Source organism: Salvelinus alpinus, chromosome 21 (genome assembly GCF_045679555.1).
Source record: "Salvelinus alpinus chromosome 21, SLU_Salpinus.1, whole genome shotgun sequence".
Lineage (NCBI taxonomy): Eukaryota > Metazoa > Chordata > Actinopteri > Salmoniformes > Salmonidae > Salvelinus > Salvelinus alpinus.
Window position 1 is genome coordinate 28,368,560 of NC_092106.1, and position 21,435 is coordinate 28,389,994.

The following is a 21,435-nucleotide window of genomic DNA, read 5'->3' on the forward strand; positions in this document are numbered from 1 at the left end:
CGACTTAGTGGGTGCGTGGGGGAGGGGGAGAGAGGGAGGGACAGACCGACTTAGTGGGTGCGTGGGGGAGGGGGAGAGAGGGAGGGACAGACCGACTTAGTGGGTGCGTGGGGGAGGGGGAGAGAGGGAGGGACAGACCGACTTAGTGGGTGCGTGGGGGAGGGGGAGAGAGGGAGGGACAGACCGACTTAGTGGGTGCGTGGGGGAGGGGGAGAGAGGGAGGGACAGACCGACTTAGTGGGTGTGTGGGGGAGGGGGAGAGAGGGAGGGACAGACCGACTTAGTGGGTGTGTGGGGGAGGGGGAGAGAGGGAGGGACAGACCGACTTAGTGGGTGTGTGGGGGAGGGGGAGAGAGGGAGGGACAGACCGACTTAGTGGGTGTGTGGGGGAGGGGGAGAGAGGGAGGGACAGACCGACTTAGTGGGTGTGTGGGGGAGGGGGAGAGAGGGAGGGACAGACCGACTTAGTGGGTGTGTGGGGGAGGGGGAGAGAGGGAGGGACAGACCGACTTAGTGGGTGTGTGGGGGAGGGGGAGAGAGGGAGGGACAGACCGACTTAGTGGGTGTGTGGGGGAGGGGGAGAGAGGGAGGGACAGACCGACTTAGTGGGTGTGTGGGGGAGGGGGAGAGAGGGAGGGACAGACCGACTTAGTGGGTGTGTGGGGGAGGGGGAGAGAGGGAGGGACAGACCGACTTAGTGGGTGTGTGGGGGAGGGGGAGAGAGGGAGGGACAGACCGACTTAGTGGGTGTGTGGGGGAGGGGGAGAGAGGGAGGGACAGACCGACTTAGTGGGTGTGTGGGGGAGGGGGAGAGAGGGAGGGACAGACCGACTTAGTGGGTGTGTGGGGGAGGGGGAGAGAGGGAGGGACAGACCGACTTAGTGGGTGTGTGGGGGAGGGGGAGAGAGGGAGGGACAGACCGACTTAGTGGGTGTGTGGGGGAGGGGGAGAGAGGGAGGGACAGACCGACTTAGTGGGTGTGTGGGGGAGGGGGAGAGAGGGAGGGACAGACCGACTTAGTGGGTGTGTGGGGGAGGGGGAGAGAGGGAGGGACAGACCGACTTAGTGGGTGTGTGGGGGAGGGGGAGAGAGGGAGGGACAGACCGACTTAGTGGGTGTGTGGGGGAGGGGGAGAGAGGGAGGGACAGACCGACTTAGTGGGTGTGTGGGGGAGGGGGAGAGAGGGAGGGACAGACCGACTTAGTGGGTGTGTGGGGGAGGGGGAGAGAGGGAGGGACAGACCGACTTAGTGGGTGTGTGGGGGAGGGGGAGAGAGGGAGGGACAGACCGACTTAGTGGGTGTGTGGGGGAGGGGGAGAGAGGGAGGGACAGACCGACTTAGTGGGTGTGTGGGGGAGGGGGAGAGAGGGAGGGACAGACCGACTTAGTGGGTGTGTGGGGGAGGGGGAGAGAGGGAGGGACAGACCGGCTTAGTGGGTGTGGGGAGGGACAGACCGGCTTAGTGGGGGGGGGGGACAGAATGAGTTAGTGGGTGTGTAGGGGGAGAGAGGGAGGGACAAAATGAGTTAGTGGGTGTGTAGGGGAGGGGGGAGAGAGGGAGGGACAAAATGAGTTAGTGGGTGTGTGTATGGGGGGGTTAGTAGGTATGTAGGAGAGAGAGAAGGAGAAAATAAAGAGGGGCGCTGGTCAGACAGAACACATGGGAACTGCACTAGGGCCTAAACAAGCTGGCTGAAATAGAGCATAAAAACACACAACCATGTGAACACTGAACTGTAGGATTCATTCATATTGTTCCACTTCAACAGTGGTTTTGTATTTTCAAAGTAAAAAAGTGTGAAGTCAATTCTAAATCAAAGAAGCCATTTATTTTCGCTATTCAATAAAACTTCAAATGTTTTCTCCTCATCCTATCTGAAAATCTCATCATGGGAGCAAAAAAAAAAAACGGTGTCCGCCATTTTGTGAGGCTCGTTCCTCCTCTCCCTCTAGCACTGCCTTCTCAATGATAAACACTTAGCAGCCTAACCAATGAAGGGAAGGGCGGGGCTAAGGAGAAAAGGCATCAGCGGTTGATTAATGGCTGTCATGTGAGGGTCATGTGACCAATTTGCAAAGGGGGCCCTGCCTGGCTGCAACAGCTATGCTCTCACTCAGACGCCATTAAGACTTGTCTCTCTCTCTCTCTCTGCTTCACAGCGCTCTGCTACTGCAGCAAACACTAACAATTTTTCATCAGCAGAGACAGAGAGCACGCAGTTTACCGTGTACACTGAAGTGTGACAGCGTAAACAGGTGTGGTGAAGCAGCTATGGCCAACACAAATATACACCAGCACATGCTCTACACCTGAGGTAGAAGAGAACGCCTTAGAGAGAGGAACAAGTGGACATTAGCTATAAGAATCTCAACCATTTTTAAAGCTGAGCTTTTCTTTATAGGAACCTTCTGATGCGCCAGACACGGATCTCAGGCTTTGTTCTTTACCGGTCGTCAGTGATGCTGGCGATGTGACGCCCGTCGTGACAGAACGCTACAGAGCGTACCCAGCGATCGTTGGCCCCTCCAGCAAAGATGGGCGAGGGGGGGGGGAAGAGGTGCCTGGAGAGAAAAAAACAGACATAAAAAAGGTCTTAACATCGTGTCTTTGCTTTGCCTTAGTTCCTGGTGTGTCTGACTTACGCTAGCTCCAGCAGCACAGTGCCCATGTGGGGGTCCCAGATGATGACGCGGGTGTCGTAGGAGGCGGTGGCGAGCAAGGCTCCGTCGGGAGAGAACTCACAGGACACCACGTCGTTATGGTGACCCTCCAGCTTCCGGATCAGGGAATATTTATCCATATCCCAAAGGAACACCTACAGAAGGAAGAGGTCCATGTTAGAGCCCACGGAATAACGCCATGCAGGGACAAGCATTTAAAAGCTACTAGCATAAAATGTCAAAACAGACAGAATGTATATTACAAGTAATTAAATTAAGCCAAGAAAAATAAAGCAAGAAATAAACAGAAAAATCATTGTATGCTCAGTGTCATTTTATGGCTTAAACTACAGACCAAACAATGCACAAAATAAATCACATGCTACTCAAGCAGCAATTCTATGTTATGTTACAAAATGCATGTCACTGCACATCTGGTTTCTTAACATAGCTGCTAAATTGTGCTCCATATAAATTGTAATTTCTATGACCTAGGCTAGCATTTAAACATATTAATATCTAATTACAATGTTATCTTAATACTAACATTTAGGTCTACAGAAAAATGAAAAAAATAAAACAAGTAGTAACTTAAGGTAACATAATGTTACTCCACTGGTTTCCCCTTTGAGTTTTAGTTCACTGTGATTACAATAGGCTCGCACCTCCGGCGGAAGCCTACGAAGAGACATACTGCAAGAGAAAAAAACATTTGATGGCCAAAAGGTTGACGCCTTTGGACACACATATTTGCAACATCTGCACACAGTTTTCAACAGTCAGCCACATGGGTTTGAACGACCCTTTGCTCCAGCGCAATGTAATGCCTGCTCAAGAGGAATATGCCTTGTCGTTTGTTAAAACTTTAAATTCATCAGAACAGATCTAATTAAACTTAAATTCTATAGGAGGCTTTAACAGTGATGTTGAATTTCTTTGTAACTTTTAGAACCAAAACAAGATTGTATAGGCCTATTGAAAACATAAGGAGTTCTGCAAACATTGCACTTGAGCAAAGGTGCAACATTTCCACTTAAGTAGATGAATGCCATTCCACAATCAAGTCAATGGTTTCTGGGGGCTACTTCAGTTCATATTCTCCTACTCCCTCCTCTAGCATTAGTGTGAAATGAAAGGAATCCAACTCATGAGGCTACTGCCTGCATTTTAGGCAAGCTGCACCGCTCTACAGTTTATAAGACAGCCAGCTGCCAGTGACTGGATGAGGAAAATCTGCTTCAAAACGGCAGACAGTTACAGTTGCCTCTTGTTTTCTGTGATCTTTTTGGTGAGGCTCAGTTCTTTTTAAACATTTCTCTTCAAGCAATTCAGAGTACAATTCGAATGTATTGGCAGTTTTATTCGAATGTTGGGTGAGGATTGGTTTTCAGTGCTAAGACGAGTGTGTGTAAGTTCAGTCACACTGTATGAGAGACTGTTCTTCCTTTCCCACTATGGTTCTCTCCCTCTGTTTTAACAGAAAAACATGTGAATGCTAATCAAAGTGGGACATTTCCGTGGGGGAGCCGAAAGAGGAAAATACAGTCCTTTGGCCAATTATGAGGCAACAGGGAATCCAATAAGTTACATCATGTTTTTTTGACTCCAACATTGTCCATGTTAATTTTGGTAGAGTGTTTGGGACAAAGGCGGACATTTATGGGGATGAAGGCAGTCTGCGGAGCCACAAAGAGTCCTTTCAATTCTCATTTACGCCAACAATGACCTGACCCCTGCACACTAACTCCATTACAAAAGGAGCGGTGCGGCCACAACACAGACGGGTGTGCTGACTGGCCCTTAAATGTGGGCCACAGGAGAGAAGTAAGGAGGACGAGGGAGAACTAAGGCTATCAAACTACAATAACTGATGCTAAGAGCCTCATTATGGAGAGACAAATAAACAATGTAATTCATACAAGTTAGAGACTGTGGGCAGGCGGCGAGACTGACAAAAAACTACAAACCAGACAATGTCAGTTAAGGTGTGCTATAATAGGTAGGGTTTCTAATTAAGTGTGTGTGGGGGGGATAGAGAGGGACAGTAGGAGGTGAAGGAGAGGGGTAAGGGACTGTGTGGGTGGGAAAGGTTTTACTTTACTGCCATTTACAATCAAAGTTTCATAACTGATATAAAAGGAGGAACTGCGACAGCGGAAGTAGACAAACATGGAGACAGCAGCACCTACGTATGGGAGACCTTGCGGTCAGGTAGGTGCAAGACTGCCCCCTGGGCAGGGGCACAGTGCGTCCCAGCCCGGCAGTAGTAGTGGCACTGGTGCCACGAGCCAGCGGTCTGCACCGGCTGCTTTATGTCAGCGCGGCGCTCCCTCCCTTCAAAAACACTCACACACCTGCCACCTGTGACAGGGAAAGCAAGACACTTATGGAAACACAGCCTAACAACAATCTAGCTGCACCCTGCACAAGGAGGATGGAGCTGGCTACAGTAACTAACTACTAGCATGTTGATGCGGATGTTGCAAAGTGTATCTGTGACTGAAGTCATAGGGGTCCGATCCCTCACTGGCTGGGCAGCCATCTTGGGGACTACGCCACTTAACCATCTAATTTTCTCCTTACTAAGGTAGAATGTATCAAAAAGGGAATCCAAAAATCTTTAGAACATTTCTTTGAATGATTTTGGTCTGCATTGAGGTTAAAAGGTCATTAAATAAAGCATAGCAATCTGTATCCCCCACTCTAAAACATTAAGTGAATTGTTTAGATTGTAGATCGAGGACAAATACTGGAACTATTACAAATGTGTGTGATCATTTGTTTAATCTACATGCATATTAGAATATGAAATATGTTTCAACTTCAAACAAAGCCAAACCGAACTCCAGCCAGGGTTGTTGAACTATGACACCAAGCATAACGGTCAAGACTCAGTTGACGGGACGGGGGAAGGTGGGAGTGTTTCATTGGTAGGTCATTGAGCATAACTAGACACAAGCAATAGCACACAGAGTAGCAGTTCTCAAAAAGGAGAGAAAGGGGAGCAGGTGTACGTACCGATTTACCGGCTCCAACAGAGCAGAGGACTGAAGAGTCTGGTGAGAATGCGCTGCAATAGACCCAGTTCTGATGACTCCGCAACACTTTCACCATGTTACCTACAACACAGAATCACAGCTGGTTATGACGTGTACATGATGGAAAACTCCACACAAATGATTTGCTTAAGAAATGATTGTGATGAAGTAACAGTGTAACAAAACTCTGCTGATTATGTTTCAACAGTTTACAGGATTTTCTGCAAAATTTCAATAGGGATAATTTGGCTTTTTTAATTAAATGGGCTTAACTAGGGCTTTGACGGTCATGAAATTCTGTCAGACGAAGATTGTCAAGCAAATAACTGCTGGTCTTGCGGTAATTGACCATGAATTCAAACACACATTTAGAATCTCCTGGCTTTCATGCATAGCCTACAAGCCACTGATGTAGACCTTTGGAACATCTACATTTTTAAAAGTCTAATAAATCCATGTAATATAGGCTACATCACAATACATCCATTATTTTAGACAAGTGTAAAGAAACATGTAGTCTATTTCAGAAGAAAAGAATAGCCTACTCTTGGACCTGGGTCCAATTGTAACACTATTCTCTGTTCATGTGAGCTTAGAATGCATGCAGGGGGTGGGGCCTTTCAAGGTGGAACCGTCAGCAGCAGTAGCAAATCCCACATTCCACAGGAACAAAGGCAACTCATCACATGCTACCTACTTCTTCAGCTTCATGTTTGTGGATGTGTATTAGCTCAACACTCAAAAACGACATATGCATGTATCAGTGTGGCTTGCTTGCACAGCTGTACAAAGCCATGTAAATAACCATGAAAAACTGTTTCAGTTCCAAGATAATAAAACGGACTCAAGCTAAATCAAAAGATGTTCCTCAGGACTCAGTGTTCTTACCGTCATCTTTCAGGTCCCAGACCCTCAGGGTTTTGTCTCTGGATGCCGATACCAGCATGAGGCTGCCGTCAGGGGCGAAAGTCAGGTCTCGCACTATATCTGTATGGTCCATGAGATTCAGCAACAGCTTTCCTGTAAAGGCAAACAACCCCAGAGTTAATAATAAAACTAAATTAGATAAATGAGTGTGGGTTCTTCACCCATGTGAAAAGTAACGAGAGCGCTGTCAGTTTACATAGAGGCACAGAATTTATATATACATTTTTTTAAGAGTAGAGATTGAGTAGAGAAAAGAAAGAAGAATTTAAGAGGGGAAAAGAAAGAGGGCTGTCACAAATGAAATCTCCATGTAACTACTAGATCCACCGACTGGGCTTTCTTCTCTCAATCTGACGAGGTAAAGCCCTGGAGAGCTCTATTTCAAAGGCTGGGCCTGGTGTTGACAGTCAGAATGGCATGGAATACCCTCTGGGTAGACTGACATCGAATAAGTGCAATCAAAGTAATCCAGACTTAATCCCGGCAATTTGTTGCTTTCTGATACGCAGTCCCAACACTGGTTCCATTGAGGGGAGAATGGGACTCAATTACAGTAGTTATTCTCAAATAGTCTGCCAACAGTCAGCTGACTCCTAATTGGGGTATAATAATAGTTATCACAATAACACCCTAATTGTTTTTGATTAGTTTACTCCAATTGGGGGAGGGGTGGTGGGGTTTGGGGAATATATATATATATTTTTTTATTACTATTTTTGAAACACAAAAACGAAGAAAAACCTTTGTACGTGTGACATTCTGACATCAATCCAGATCTCCAGTTCACTTTACCCCCTGATTGTCTATGGTCTCTAGGCTTTGTTTCCTGTCCTCCATAGTGGGCCAGAGGGGAAAACACAAACTATTAAATCCTGGGCTACTGTGGTCTGGTGTGAGTTGGGACATTCCAAAAAAAAAAAAAGATAATCTATCCATCTTTTATTTTTAAAGTCATGACTCACACCAGACCACAGTAGCCCAGATACAGAAGCTCATCAGCACAGCAGAAAATGGCAACATGGCTCTTGGACCGGCCCCTGACAACTATATCTCCACCCACTTGCAACACAGCACAGCTAGCGGTTAACTGTAAATCATTGGCTGTCATGGTGGTATTCCAGTACACAACCTCCCACCAATCAAGTCATACTCTGTGGAGATGACTATTTATCCACACAGATGTTTGACTTTGACTAGGGCATTCTATTTGTCCTTTGTACATACGTAGGCATTAACATACAGTGTTTCTGGTAGCTACATTTTCAAAGGCAGGTTTAAAGGGCCCTGTATGTAGATGTGTGAGAGAGAGAGAACTAATGTGTCTAGGAGAGCAGGGAGCCTGGCAGGGTTGGGACGTCAGCACTGTGTTGGCAGCAGCAAGAGAGGGTCCGTGGGCAAACATCATCAATCAGGTTTGTCAGTAAAAAAAACCTGGGAGCAGGACAGGAGGCGCAAGCAAACAACCAGCAGGGCTAAAACGAACGTCAACACATTATATAACCCACTGACTGTCTCCAACACACAGACCATAAAACAGGATGCCAGCTAGAAGTGGGTGTGTAGATGACGTGATGGGTAGAAGGCAATGGCAACCACGTTTCCCATCTGGAACAGAACAATGAGCATTCTCTTGGCTGTTCTATTAGAACTCATTTTATAGCCCTGTGTGCATCAGGAAGGCTTAGGTAACCCTACTGGGATAGGGTTACATCTACTCTCTTTAATGACAGGCTGCTTAAAAGATTACCAAAAAATCCTGCATCTGTGCAACGGGTTGATGTAACAGCAATCATGCATATGATCCCCAGCGTTTCCCACATATTCATTTAAATCGTTGCCGACCACTTCAAAAAGTATGTAGAAAAGATCATGGATCAAAATAATATCATCTTTGAGAACCTAGAATCACCCAAATAAAAATACATATCATGGCATGGGGGCCTCACTGACTTTGTTATGTTTGAGTCCTTCAGATAGCATAAGAACACAACATAAACCAGAGCAAAACATGAATAATTGCAGGAAAGTAGCTTTAAAACTGCTATTTTTCCTCAGCGCAATGAGTGTAGAAATTCAGAAAAGTAGCTTTAATTTTCTTTTTCAAAATGTTCTCTCTGTCCATGACAAAATGTGTATAATTGCAGGAAATGCCCTTAAAAACAGAAAAAACATCTATCTTTGTCCAAGAAGGGGGCCTCTAAATAATAAGCCCAATTTTGATAAAGACAAAACCCTAGAGTGACAAGTTAAAGTATATTTGTAGCATTTAATGCATTCAAAGTCTTTTGGGGGTTTTCCAATTAGGTAAATATTTATTTAAAGCCGCTATGCCGCTCACTTGGGTTATAGGTTCTAATGCTTTAGAAGGGGAAATTATATTTCAGATCCTGACATAATTTAATTTTCATTCATTTTGGAGTACAATGTAATTTTAAAAAGTCACCAGCAGTGACCTCATAGTCATTCTACAGGAAAAGATATCACAGGAGTACCTGACCCCCCCAACACTGCTGCTGAAAAGAATACTAGGGGAAACACAGCACAGCCAGTGATATTATAAAACCCTTAATTCCATTTAGGACACGACTGGCGAGCTAGCACCAGTTGAGCTCCAGGCAAGAGATATCATGTCCTCTCCCCTTCACATAGGTGTAAACAGCCCCACCAAATTTTGTCCGTGCTGCTTTCAAATATAAGATCTGTGAGAAAGTGAACAAAGGCAGAAGGGCGAGGTGGACTTTCTGGAATGAAAACATAGCCCAGGATTTGTGTGGCGAAAGTTGGTCCGATAAACCCACCTATGAGGCTTCAACTTCCTCTCTACTGGGAACAGGCATGCTGATTCTATAACTTGCATTGGTACATGGCACTAGGAATGATGCACTGTGAAAACAGAAGAGTATAGCTGGTTGTGATGTTTAATCAGGTTCTCACCGGTATAGACGTCCCAGATCTTGATGCGTCCGTTGTTGAGGCCTGTGGCAAGCAGCAGCTGGTCCTGACCGAACTTGAAACGGTGCCACTCGATGTTGACGCAGCGACTCTGCTTCTCTGGCACTGACGAGCCGAAGGCCAGGCCCCACACGATGTCACCGCAGTCGATGGTATGCTCCCTGGGCTCGCCCACTGGCACCACTGTTCCCCCATCGCTGTTCTGCCGCGACAAACGTCGAGGGCCTGCTCTGTTGGAGCCTTCTCCACTGCTGGAGAGTGGGATAGAAAGAGAGGGGTAATGTGGAAAGATGGGGAGCGAGATGGAGAGTTCAGAGAAAGAAAAGGAACAGAAATTGAGGACAGGGAAATGAGGGTAATGGAGGGAAAGGAGAGGGAGAAAGGTGAGTTACAGGTAGGCCTACAGTGCGATGATCACATAACTTTTTAATGTAACAAACCTGAAGTAAATTGATCCAGGTGCCAAACAGCTAAAAAACACAATGCACATTCAGGAGGAGAGCACTGAGTGATACATGCAGTCTAAGTGGTGAGACGGTTGGCTAACATGTTCCATAAGTTTCATCATATTGTTTAGAACGATATTATGATGATTATTCCCAATTGGAATTTGGCCTCCAGGTACCCTCTCAAAGTGCAGAGGTCACCATAAAGCAGGTCTTAGTAACTGATATCTGGGCCCTTGAGCCATAAAAATCAGCCATTGGTGTCAAATGTATAGTCTATTGAACCACGAGGTCTCAGCCTTGATTTAATGTTGTAACCCAGGGCAGGGAAGGATGAGACAATGAACAGATGAGGAGTATTTAGCTCTGCACTCCCCACTGGAGGGAGAGAGATTTGCTGCTGACTTCTTAGAACAGCCTTTCTCAAACCCTGGTCCGTGGAGGAATGCTTGCCAGTACGCAGAATATTTGAATTAAATAAATACTTGCCATAGGCCTATTTGCACAATGGGCTGAACTATGCATACGGCAGTCTAGGTTGAAGACAGGATACAGCGAATTCGGAAAGTATTCAGACGCCTTGACTTTTCCCACATTGTTAAGTTACAGGCTTATTCTAAAATAGATTATATAGTTCCCCCCCTCAATCTACACACAATAACCTATAATGACAAAGCACAAACAGGATATATATATATTTAATGGAAATATAACATTTGCATAAGTATTCAGACTCTGAGCAGTACTTTGTTGAAGCACCTTTGGCAGCAATTACAGCCTCAAGTCTTCCTGGGTATGATACAAGCTTGGCACACCTGTATTTGGGGAGTTTCTCCCAATCTTCTCTGTAGACCCTCTCAAGCTCTGTCAGGTTGGATGGGGAGCGTTGCTGCACAGCTATTTTCAGGTCTCTCCAGAGATGTTTCATCAAGTTCAAATCCGAGCTCTGGCTGGGCCACTCATGGACATTCAGAGACTTGTCCCAAAGCCACTCCTGCGTTGTCTTGGCTGTGTGCTTAGGGTCGTTGTCCTGTTGGAAGGTGAACAGTCGAAGGTCCCGAGCAGGTTTTCATCACAGATCTCTGTTCCATTCATCTTTCCCTCGATCCTGACTAGTCTCCCAGTCCCTGCCGCTGAAAAACCTCCCCGCAGCATGATGCCATACTGCCACCATGGTGCCAGGTTTCCTCCAGACGTGATGCTTGGTATTCAGGCCAACGAGTTTACTGAGGAGTGGCTTCTGTCTAGCCACTCTACCATAAAGGCCTAATTGGTCGAGTGCTGCAGTGATGGTTGTCCTTCTGGAAGGTTCTCCCATCTCCGTTTAAGAATGATGGAGGCCACTGTGTTCTTGGGGACCTTCAATGCTGCAGAACATTTTTGGTACCCTTCCCCAGATCTGTGCCTCGACACAATCCTGTCTCGGAGCTCTATGGACAATTCCTTCGACCAATCAAGTTATAGAAACATCTAAAGAATGATCAATGGAAACAGGATGCACCTGAGCTCAATTTCGAGTCGCATAGCAAAGGTTCTAAATACCTACGTGAACAAGGTAACTGTTTTTTATTTTTAATAAATTTGCTAAAATTCTAGGAAGCTGTTTTTGCTTTGTCATTACGGGAGATTGTGTGTAGATTGATGAAGGAACATTTTATTTAATTCATTTTAGATAGTGATGCACCGACATTACATTTTTGGCCAATACCGATATTCAACATTTTTGCGGCCTTTTAAGCATTCTAGTACAGTTAAATAGTTAACACACACATGAACGCAGCGGTCTAAGGCACTGCATCTCAGTGCAAGAGGTGTCACTACAGTCCCTGGTTCGAATCCAGGCTGTATCACATCCGGCCATGATTGGGAGTCCCATAGGGAAGGGCACAATTGGCACAGCGTCATCCAGGGCGTCACCGTAAATAACAATTTGTTCTTAACTGACTTGGCTAGTTAAATAAAAGGTTACACACACACACACACTGACCCAAAAGTTATTTTGTTGGCATTTACGCATGTCCCCATTACCAGTAAAACATCATCAAAACCTATTTCTTTCACTTACTTTCTGTGCTGTTTCGTGGTTAATTTGTTCAGTCGTTTCATTCTGAACCAGGATTTCTATGGAATGCCGTCTGGGTCTTTGCGTGTCCAAAAATATACACGTCAAATAAGCCCATTGACCAATCAGGACCTGAATATGACTGCACGTCACATAATAATTTGACGCGTTCATACATTTTTTAAGTAGTTATTACACATTGATTACACTATCACTCGTATTTCATATGTCACAACGATTCATCATTTACATTACATTTACATTTAAGTCATTTAGCAGACGCTCTTATCCAGAGCGACTTACAAATTGGTGCATTCACCTTATGACATCCAGTGGAACAACCACTTTACAATAGTGCATCTAAATCTTTTAAGGGGGGGGGGGGGATCAAGGATTACTTTATCCTATCCTAGGTATTCCTTGAAGAGGTGGGGTTTCAGGTGTCTCCGGAAGGTGGTGATTGACTCCGCTGTCCTGGCGTCGCGAGGGAGTTTGTTCCACCATTGGGGTGCCAGAGCAGCGAACAGTTTTGACTGGGCTGAGCGGGAACTGTACTTCCTCAGTGGTAGGGAGGCGAGCAGGCCAGAGGTGGATGAACGCAGTGCCCTTGTTTGGGTGTAGGGCCTGATCAGAGCCTGAAGGTACTGAGGTGCCGTTCCCCTCACAGCTCCGTAGGCAAGCACCATGGTCTTGTAGCGGATGCGAGCTTCAACTGGAAGCCAGTGGAGAGAGCGGAGGAGCGGGGTGACGTGAGAGAACTTGGGAAGGTTGAACACCAGACGGGCTGCGGCGTTCTGGATGAGTTGTAGGGGTTTAATGGCACAGGCAGGGAGCCCAGCCAACAGCGAGTTGCAGTAATCCAGACGGGAGATGACAAGTGCCTGGATTAGGACCTGCGCCGCTTCCTGTGTGAGGCAGGGTCGTACTCTGCGGATGTTGTAGAGCATGAACCTACAGGAACGGGCCACCGCCTTGATGTTAGTTGAGAACGACAGGGTGTTGTCCAGGATCACGCCAAGGTTCTTAGCGCTCTGGGAGGAGGACACAATGGAGTTGTCAACCGTGATGGCGAGATCATGGAACGGGCAGTCCTTCCCCGGGAGGAAGAGCAGCTCCGTCTTGCCGAGGTTCAGCTTGAGGTGGTGGTCCGTCATCCACACTGATATGTCTGCCAGACATGCAGAGATGCGATTCGCCACCTGGTCATCAGAAGGGGGAAAGGAGAAGATTAATTGTGTGTCGTCTGCATAGCAATGATAGGAGAGACCATGTGAGGTTATGACAGAGCCAAGTGACTTGGTGTATAGCGAGAATAGGAGAGGGCCTAGAACAGAGCCCTGGGGGACACCAGTGGTGAGAGCACGTGGTGAGGAGACAGATTCTCGCCACGCCACCTGGTAGGAGCGACCTGTCAGGTAGGACGCAATCCAAGCGTGGGCCGCGCCGGAGATGCCCAACTCGGAGAGGGTGGAGAGGAGGATCTGATGGTTCACAGTATCGAAGGCAGCCGATAGGTCTAGGAGGATGAGAGCAGAGGAGAGAGAGTTAGCTTTAGCAGTGCGGAGCGCCTCCGTGATACAGAGAAGAGCAGTCTCAGTTGAATGACTAGTCTTGAAACCTGACTGATTTGGATCAAGAAGGTCATTCTGAGAGAGATAGCGGGAGAGCTGGCCAAGGACGGCACGTTCGAGAGTTTTGGAGAGAAAAGAAAGAAGGGATACTGGTCTGTAGTTGTTGACATCGGAGGGATCGAGTGTAGGTTTTTTCAGCAGGGGTGCAACTCTCGCTCTCTTGAAGACGGAAGGGACGTAGCCAGCGGTCAAGGATGAGTTGATGAGCGAGGTGAGGTAAGGGAGAAGGTCTCCGGAAATGGTCTGGAGAAGAGAGGAGGGGATAGGGTCAAGCGGGCAGGTTGTTGGGCGGCCGGCCGTCACAAGACGCGAGATTTCATCTGGAGAGAGAGGGGAGAAAGAGGTCAGAGCACAGGGTAGGGCAGTGTGAGCAGAACCAGCGGTGTCGTTTGACTTAGCAAACGAGGATCGGATGTCGTCGACCTTCTTTTCAAAATGGTTGACGAAGTCATCTGCAGAGAGGGAGGAGGGGGGAGGAGGGGGAGGAGGATTCAGGAGGGAGGAGAAGGTGGCAAAGAGCTTCCTAGGGTTAGAGGCAGATGCTTGGAATTTAGTGTGGTAGAAAGTGGCTTTAGCAGCAGAGACAGAAGAGGAAAATGTAGAGAGGAGGGAGTGAAAGGATGCCAGGTCCGCAGGGAGGCGAGTTTTCCTCCATTTCCGCTCGGCTGCCCGGAGCCCTGTTCTGTGAGCTCGCAATGAGTCGTCGAGCCACGGAGCAGGAGGGGAGGACCGAGCCGGCCTGGAGGATAGGGGACATAGAGAGTCAAAGGATGCAGAAAGGGAGGAGAGGAGGGTTGAGGAGGCAGAATCAGGAGATAGGTTGGAGAAGGTTTGAGCAGAGGGAAGAGATGATAGGATGGAAGAGGAGAGAGTAGCGGGGGAGAGAGAGCGAAGGTTGGGACGGCGCGATACCATCCGAGTAGGGGCAGTGTGGGAAGTGATGGATGAGAGCGAGAGGGAAAAGGATACAAGGTAGTGGTCGGAGACTTGGAGGGGAGTTGCAATGAGGTTAGTGGAAGAACAGCATCTAGTAAAGATGAGGTCAAGCGTATTGCCTGCCTTGTGAGTAGGGGGGGAAGGTGAGAGGGTGAGGTCAAAAGAGGAGAGGAGTGGAAAGAAGGAGGCAGAGAGGAATGAGTCAAAGGTAGACGTGGGGAGGTTAAAGTCACCCAGAACTGTGAGAGGTGAGCCGTCCTCAGGAAAGGAGCTTATCAGGGCATCAAGCTCATTGATGAACTCTCCAAGGGAACCTGGAGGGCGATAAATGATAAGGATGTTAAGCTTGAAAGGGCTGGTAACTGTGACAGCATGGAATTCAAAGGAGGCGATAGACAGATGGGTAAGGGGAGAAAGGGAGAAAGACCACTTGGGAGAGATGAGGATCCCGGTGCCGCCACCCCGCTGACCAGAAGCTCTCGGGGTGTGCGAGAACACGTGGGCAGACGAGGAGAGAGCAGTAGGAGTAGCAGTGTTATCTGTGGTGATCCATGTTTCCGTCAGTGCCAAGAAGTCGAGGGACTGGAGGGAAGCATAGGCTGAGATGAACTCTGCCTTGTTGGCCGCAGATCGGCAGTTCCAGAGGCTGCCGGAGACCTGGGACTCCACGTGGGTGGTGCGCGCTGGGACCACCAGGTTAGGGTGGCCGCGGCCACGCGGTGTGAAGCGTTTGTATGGTCTGTGCAGAGAGGAGAGAACAGGGATAGACAGACACATAGTTGACAGGCTACAGAAGAGGCTACGCTAATGCAAAGGAGATTGGAATGACAAGTGAACTACACGTCTCGAATGTTCAGAAAGTTAAGCTTGCGTTGCAGAAATCTTATTGACCAAAATTATTAAAATGATACAGTACTGCGGAAGTGGGCTAGCTAGCAGTGGCTGCGTTGTTGACTTTGTTTGAGAGTGTCGCTGGCTAGGTAACCTCGGTAGCTAGCTATGTAACCTCGGTAACTGGCTCGTTAATTAGTATAAACTACACAATTGTCTTAGATACAAGGACAGCAAAGACAACTATGTAGCTAGCTAACACTACACTAATCAATCGTTCCGTTGATCCGTTGAATGTAATAGTTTCTACAGTGTTGCTATTCGGTGGCTAGCTGGCTAGCGAGCAGTGTTGACTACGTTACGTTACGTTAAAAGGACGAAAAATAGCTGGCTAGCTAACCGAATTAGTCTAAACTACGCAGTTATCTTAGAAACAAAGACAGCAAAGACAACGATACGTATGCTATGATGCTGGTAAAGTTGTCTCACGCACCTACAGTGCTGGTCATAAAAAAAAGCAAGCTAGCTCATGGATGCAAACAATGTTCTTCCCCAAAAACATAGCAAAACGACATAACTATAGCTAGCTAACTATTTAGCTAGGTGTCATCATCTAAAATAACCCTAATTTATAAGACAGTTCTTATTTGATTAACGGTGGTCAGACCCATCTATGTGAAGCTATCCACAATAAGGATTAGCCACCATAGTGGAATTTGCGGTTAGCCTTCAAAATAAAAGTATGGCATAATTCTGCTATTTGTATTCATTTGCATCACTGTCAATGACAATTTTATTTTGAAGGCAAACCGCAAATGACACTATTTTGCCTAATCCTTATTGTGGCTAGCTTCACAACACGGTCCGGTCAAGCCTTACTAGCCAGATGAAGCTAGCCAGCTGCTTATAATGTTAGCTTTGTGCTTATGTGCATAAATTATGCTTTACTACCAACGCGGTATTGTAAACACATCGTTTGTGACCGGTGTTAGCAGACTTTTTTGTACAGCTTTGACGGTGCTACTGTATATTTTTTGACACGCAAAGACCCAAACGGAGTTCCATAGTATGTATGTGGTGAAGCTAATAGCAGTGACGGTATTACTGTGTAACCCTGGAAGGGCAACATCTGAAAAATAGCACACTTGTTAGTGTGTACCGGTGCTCAACCAGTCGGCGAAAGCCAACATCACCCACGAAAGACAACGGTTGATTATCAAGTGCAATGAATTCCATTGTCTTGGCTTTAATGGATTTCGCCTTTGAGTTGTCTCGCTGAAATGTTCTTACTCTTTCAAATGACTTGTTGACTGCTCGATCCCAACAGCAGACATTGTGGGCTAGGTTAGGAATGCTGTGTTGCACGTGTAGCGCAAAATTTTACGTGGCATCATTACGTCGTGTACCAATGGTATATAGGTATGCACGGTAGCTTTGACATCGCTTTTTAATGTCGCCGTTAAACAAGACATCGGGCCGATACCGATGTTGCCATTTTTAGCTAATATCGGCCGATTCCGATATGTTCACCGATATATCGTGCATCCCTAATTTTAGAATAAGGCTGTAACATAACAAAACATGGAAAATGTCATGGGGCCTGAATACGTTCCAAATGAATTAAGAATTTATTTGTTGCAAAGAGTTGCCTCAGAATACAGCTGCAAGTGAAATATGTAGGCCTATTCGTTCAGAATAACAGGTCATGGATTACGACCAGACCATTATAAATCGAGCTCTGTACAGACCAGACTGCTGTTAAAGTTTGCCGTGGATAAAAAGGAAGCGGGACACTAGCTTCTCCGCTCTTGCTGCAAGAAAATCTAAATATGGCAGTAGACTGACTTTAAAAAACACCTTGATTGTCCCTCTCCTTCTTACATTTTAGTCAATTAGCAGACACTCTTATCCAGAGCGACGTACATTAACAATTAAGGTTAAGTGACCTTTCAGTTACTGGCCCAACGCACTTAACCGCTAGGCTACCTGCAGACCTAAGGTTCTTCCCTCTGAGGTTTGATCTGTTGGGTGTCCAAGAGACAGGCACACCCGTCTCAATGATTGGGTGAGTCAAACATCTTGTGCTATTCTATTTTTTCAATATTATATTGTATGTATGTATGTATGTATATCAATAGAATGAAAGATTCTTATTTGTTTATAAAGATTCAGTTGTTACATTGTTTTTATTGACAGCACAGGTAATGTGATTGTGTAATGCCTAAATTATATTTTTATTGTTTTGTCAATTATAGACAGGCAGCCCCAGAAGAAAGCCCATTACGAAAGCACAGAGAGAGAGAGACACAGACAGAGACAAACCATGAAGAAAGCCCATTACGAAAGCACAGAGAGAGAGAGACACAGACAGAGACAAACCATGAAGAAAGCCCATTACGAAAGCACAGAGAGAGAGAGACACAGACAGAGACAAACCATGAAGAAAGCCCATTACGAAAGCACAGAGAGAGAGAGACACAGACAGAGACAAACCATGAAGAAAGCCCATTACGAAAGCACAGAGAGAGAGAGACACAGACAAACAATGAAGAAAGCCCATTACGAAAGCACAGAGAGAGAGAGAGACACAGACAGAGACAAACAATGAAGAAAGCCCATTACGAAAGCACAGAGAGAGAGACACAGACAGAGACAAACAATGAAGAAAGCCCATTACGAAAGCACAGAGAGAGAGACGCAGACAGAGACAAACCACGAAGAAAGCCAAGTAAATATGTAATTCATTCAATTTAGTGTAAAGTAAAAAAATAAATGAAATACAATGTGTTTTTATAAAGAAAAAGGAACTGTTCATAATTTTTTTACCAAAGCGGTCACCAGAGGAAGAAGGCCATGCCTTGCTGGTCCGAAAGTCTGAGAAAGGCTGTCAGAGGAACGGGTCTGTTTCTCTCATATGCATATCTTTGTCTATTAAACCTTGAAATATATAAGTTGTTGGTCTTATATTTTGCATCTTGCACACCTTGGCCGGTTTTCAATTTCTAACAATATCTCGCCATTAGACAGGACTTGCCTAAACCATTCTGGCATAGAACTAAACAACAATTTGGACTATCAGAATCTAGAATGAATTTCAAGTTCTGTGGTGTTGTTATAGAATGTTGTGGATATTAGAAATCAGATTGGATGCACCTATGATTTAGTCTGGCTGACACCTAACTCAAAGTCCTCCTTACTTCAGTCTGGAAAAGCTATGTTGATGTTGTCAGCACGATGCGTCAATAATGGGGGCTGTGCTTTTTAAATGATTTGTTCTCCTCTGTGTCTTTCTCACTCAAACACCCACATGGAAAGCCACCTACAGTCCCTGAGCGTCCACCCCCTTCTAATACAACTGTTAGATTTTCAAACCCAAACAATGCGAGGTATCAACCCAAACAAACGTCAGAGAACCAATCAAAACTCAGCAAGAATTAAGCACAACTCTGCGCAAATACTGCATTCACAACAGCCTCCTCTCCACACCAGTATGTCAGCGCTACATCTCTGACCATGTGAGCCACGTCAGCCCGGCTACCTAGGCCTATGACTCGACTTAAAAAGGAAATAGGCTGTAGCCATGAAATAATGTCAAAGTGCATTTACAACCCTCAACCTTGTTTTAGTATTGATTTGATGTGTCATTGTTTACAGAAGGGTTTACAGGCGGAAATGTAGAAGTTGACTTCATGGCAGTAAACCTTACATTATTTTACAACATAAGGAGATAGTAATAAAACCCTAAGCTGCTATGTTTTGCTTTCTCTTGCCAAAGACAAGACCGCCTTTGTACAAGTTTGACTGCATTCTAAAGCAGCTTTTGTAACGTGCCAAAATAATAACGCAAGGCCCTTGAGTATATTTCCACTCCTGAATAACAAGAAGCAGTGCTCGTTCCTCTAACTTGGTTTACCCAAAAATCCTCATTAATGAAAGTCCACTCTACATTATCAACAATCAGCTGTTGCTTTAAAAAAAAGTTGAATCTAGTACAGAACAAAGTTAAGATATTCAAGCAAAAACAAAAGTACATATTGTAAGAAACACTAGGAGACAGGAAGCAACAATAACTAAAAAGATGTAATTCTGAAGAGAAATATCAATAAAGGATCAGTCTGTTGAGGGGCATGAACACGATTGTTTGGGCTACAATGGGAGTTTTCCAAACCCTGTTTCACCCTGCAGTGGCCTTTGTAAGTGTGCAGTCAGGTGAGATGTATCAGTGCGACCTGTGGAGTGGAGGAGCGCTGAAAGGGCCTTAAAAACACCAGATAATGTAACAGGTAGTGCAGCCGCCAAACGAATACCCAGTGGGCACCAGCAACACACCAGCACATGCCACATTCACTGTCTCTCTTGCTCCCCTGCCCTCTACTGCTGTCTCTGCCAAATAGGACTCCACATCAATCAGTGCATTCATTGCACAGACAAATGAGTTAGGATATTCAGAAACTTGAAACATCATTGTTGAATTTCAAAACTCAAAAGGAATTGTTGCCTCTAGAGGCATCCCTCAAAATGTAAACAGACCGTTATAGGGCCTAACCATTTGTTTTCTGTGGTTAGACCTAGTACAGGTACTTACAAATTCTTCAGGCATTTTGACCAGGGAACGAGCCTCACGATGCGATGTCCTTGAGACCAAGCGAAGTAGGAACCATCAGGTGCAAAGGCTACAGTCCAGGTCTCTCGCCCGGACTTCTGGTCAAAGGGAGCAACAGGCACTAAGAGTTCACCGATGAACTTAGCCTTACCTGGAAACAGAAACAAGAGACCAGTCTAGGATTGAAAGCACAAATATCATAATGACATGGTGCTTGTGAGCAACATCTGAATGACAGTGTAGAAAAGATGCTTCAGGCCCAACTGACCATAGCCTGTTGGAACCAGCCTGAACACTGTTTATCATTCTATTACACCAGCCTGGTCACTGCACTCAGTGTCAGAACAGATGCCTAAAATTATTTTTACTGAGAGATTCTGAGAGTCAAGACTGTTTTGTTATTTGACGTCATTAGAAATGTAAACGAATGAGAATGAAGTTGGCTATAATACACAACATATTATTAGCCTAAGTAACGCATTTTAACTGGGTACCATAAACATATGGTTGGCCATATGAGACAACATATATACCATGGGTTTTTACGCAACAGTGTTGCATCAAAACACCCGTTTCATAAAACATCTAGCGTACGTGAGATATCAGTGCGCTCCCCCGACTAGTGAGGAATGAGTCATACTGCAGAAACATAGTTACCACCACCACAGAAGGACATGGAAAACAAAGTGTGCCGACCCTCGCGCTGTGGGTGGGCACAAAGTTTCTACCATACTGTCTTTGGTGTGGGGCCACTGAGTATAATCAATGGAGGCATGGTGAATATGGGACAGGCGGTTAGTGTGCGAGTCTCTAGTTAAAAGGACATAGGTTATGGAAGAAACGACTTGACCTATAAAAATAAATAAAGTAAGACTACTTATGGCGTCATCGACAGATAAAAGGTGTAAAATAGTAGCTAGGTTATACATATTAACTAGCTAGCTGAATATTCAAACGTTGTCAACCCCTCCCCCAAACACAACAGAGCAAGATAGTGAAAAGAATCTCAACTTACCTATTTCATTTTCATTTACAGAATCTGGGAAGCTTGCCATCTAAATAGAAACCGGATCCGTGGAGAAAAGCCTATTGGTTTAATAACAAAGGTTTTTGGGGGAAATAAACAACAAAAGTAGAAAGCTGCTAATTTTAATATCGCGTAAGCCCAAAAAATCTTATTTTTTGTAAATATCTTCTTTACAATCCGTATGCAGACTAGGTTTTGATAAATTCAGCTGGATGGCTAAAATCTGCGTTTATTAAAATCGACGAAATTACTGTGTAACAGCACACCACTGAATACAGACAACGGCGAAATACAATGGCTGAGGCGTAGACTAGATGGCAT

At 45.7% G+C, this 21,435-nt stretch overlaps 1 protein-coding gene and 1 long non-coding RNA gene across 3 annotated transcripts in view; one reads left to right on the plus strand and one right to left on the minus strand.

Moving 5' to 3' along the window:
- LOC139548175 (uncharacterized) overlaps nucleotides 1-2,979 on the plus strand; it is a 31,493-nt gene extending 28,514 nt beyond the window's left edge. Inside the window, exon 3 of the long non-coding RNA XR_011669669.1 lies at nucleotides 2,403-2,979. This is a non-coding gene — a long non-coding RNA (uncharacterized lncRNA). The remainder of the gene's footprint in view (nucleotides 1-2,402) is intronic.
- Nucleotides 1-21,432, minus strand: part of LOC139548173 (WD repeat and SOCS box-containing protein 1-like) — a 28,259-nt gene extending 6,827 nt beyond the window's left edge. For both annotated transcript variants that reach the window (XR_011669665.1, XM_071357641.1), the window contains exons 1-7: nucleotides 21,103-21,432; nucleotides 20,070-20,238; nucleotides 9,561-9,829; nucleotides 6,588-6,719; nucleotides 5,680-5,780; nucleotides 2,644-2,816; nucleotides 2,449-2,562 (exon numbers count right to left, since the gene is read on the minus strand). Coding sequence is in view for 1 of the 2 variants with exons in the window: in XM_071357641.1 (XP_071213742.1) it covers nucleotides 2,449-2,562; nucleotides 2,644-2,816; nucleotides 5,680-5,780; nucleotides 6,588-6,719; nucleotides 9,561-9,829; nucleotides 20,070-20,238; nucleotides 21,103-21,142 (998 nt within the window). In the remaining variant the exon portion in view is untranslated. The remainder of the gene's footprint in view (nucleotides 1-2,448; nucleotides 2,563-2,643; nucleotides 2,817-5,679; nucleotides 5,781-6,587; nucleotides 6,720-9,560; nucleotides 9,830-20,069; nucleotides 20,239-21,102) is intronic.
- Nucleotides 21,433-21,435: the final 3 nt, after the last annotated feature.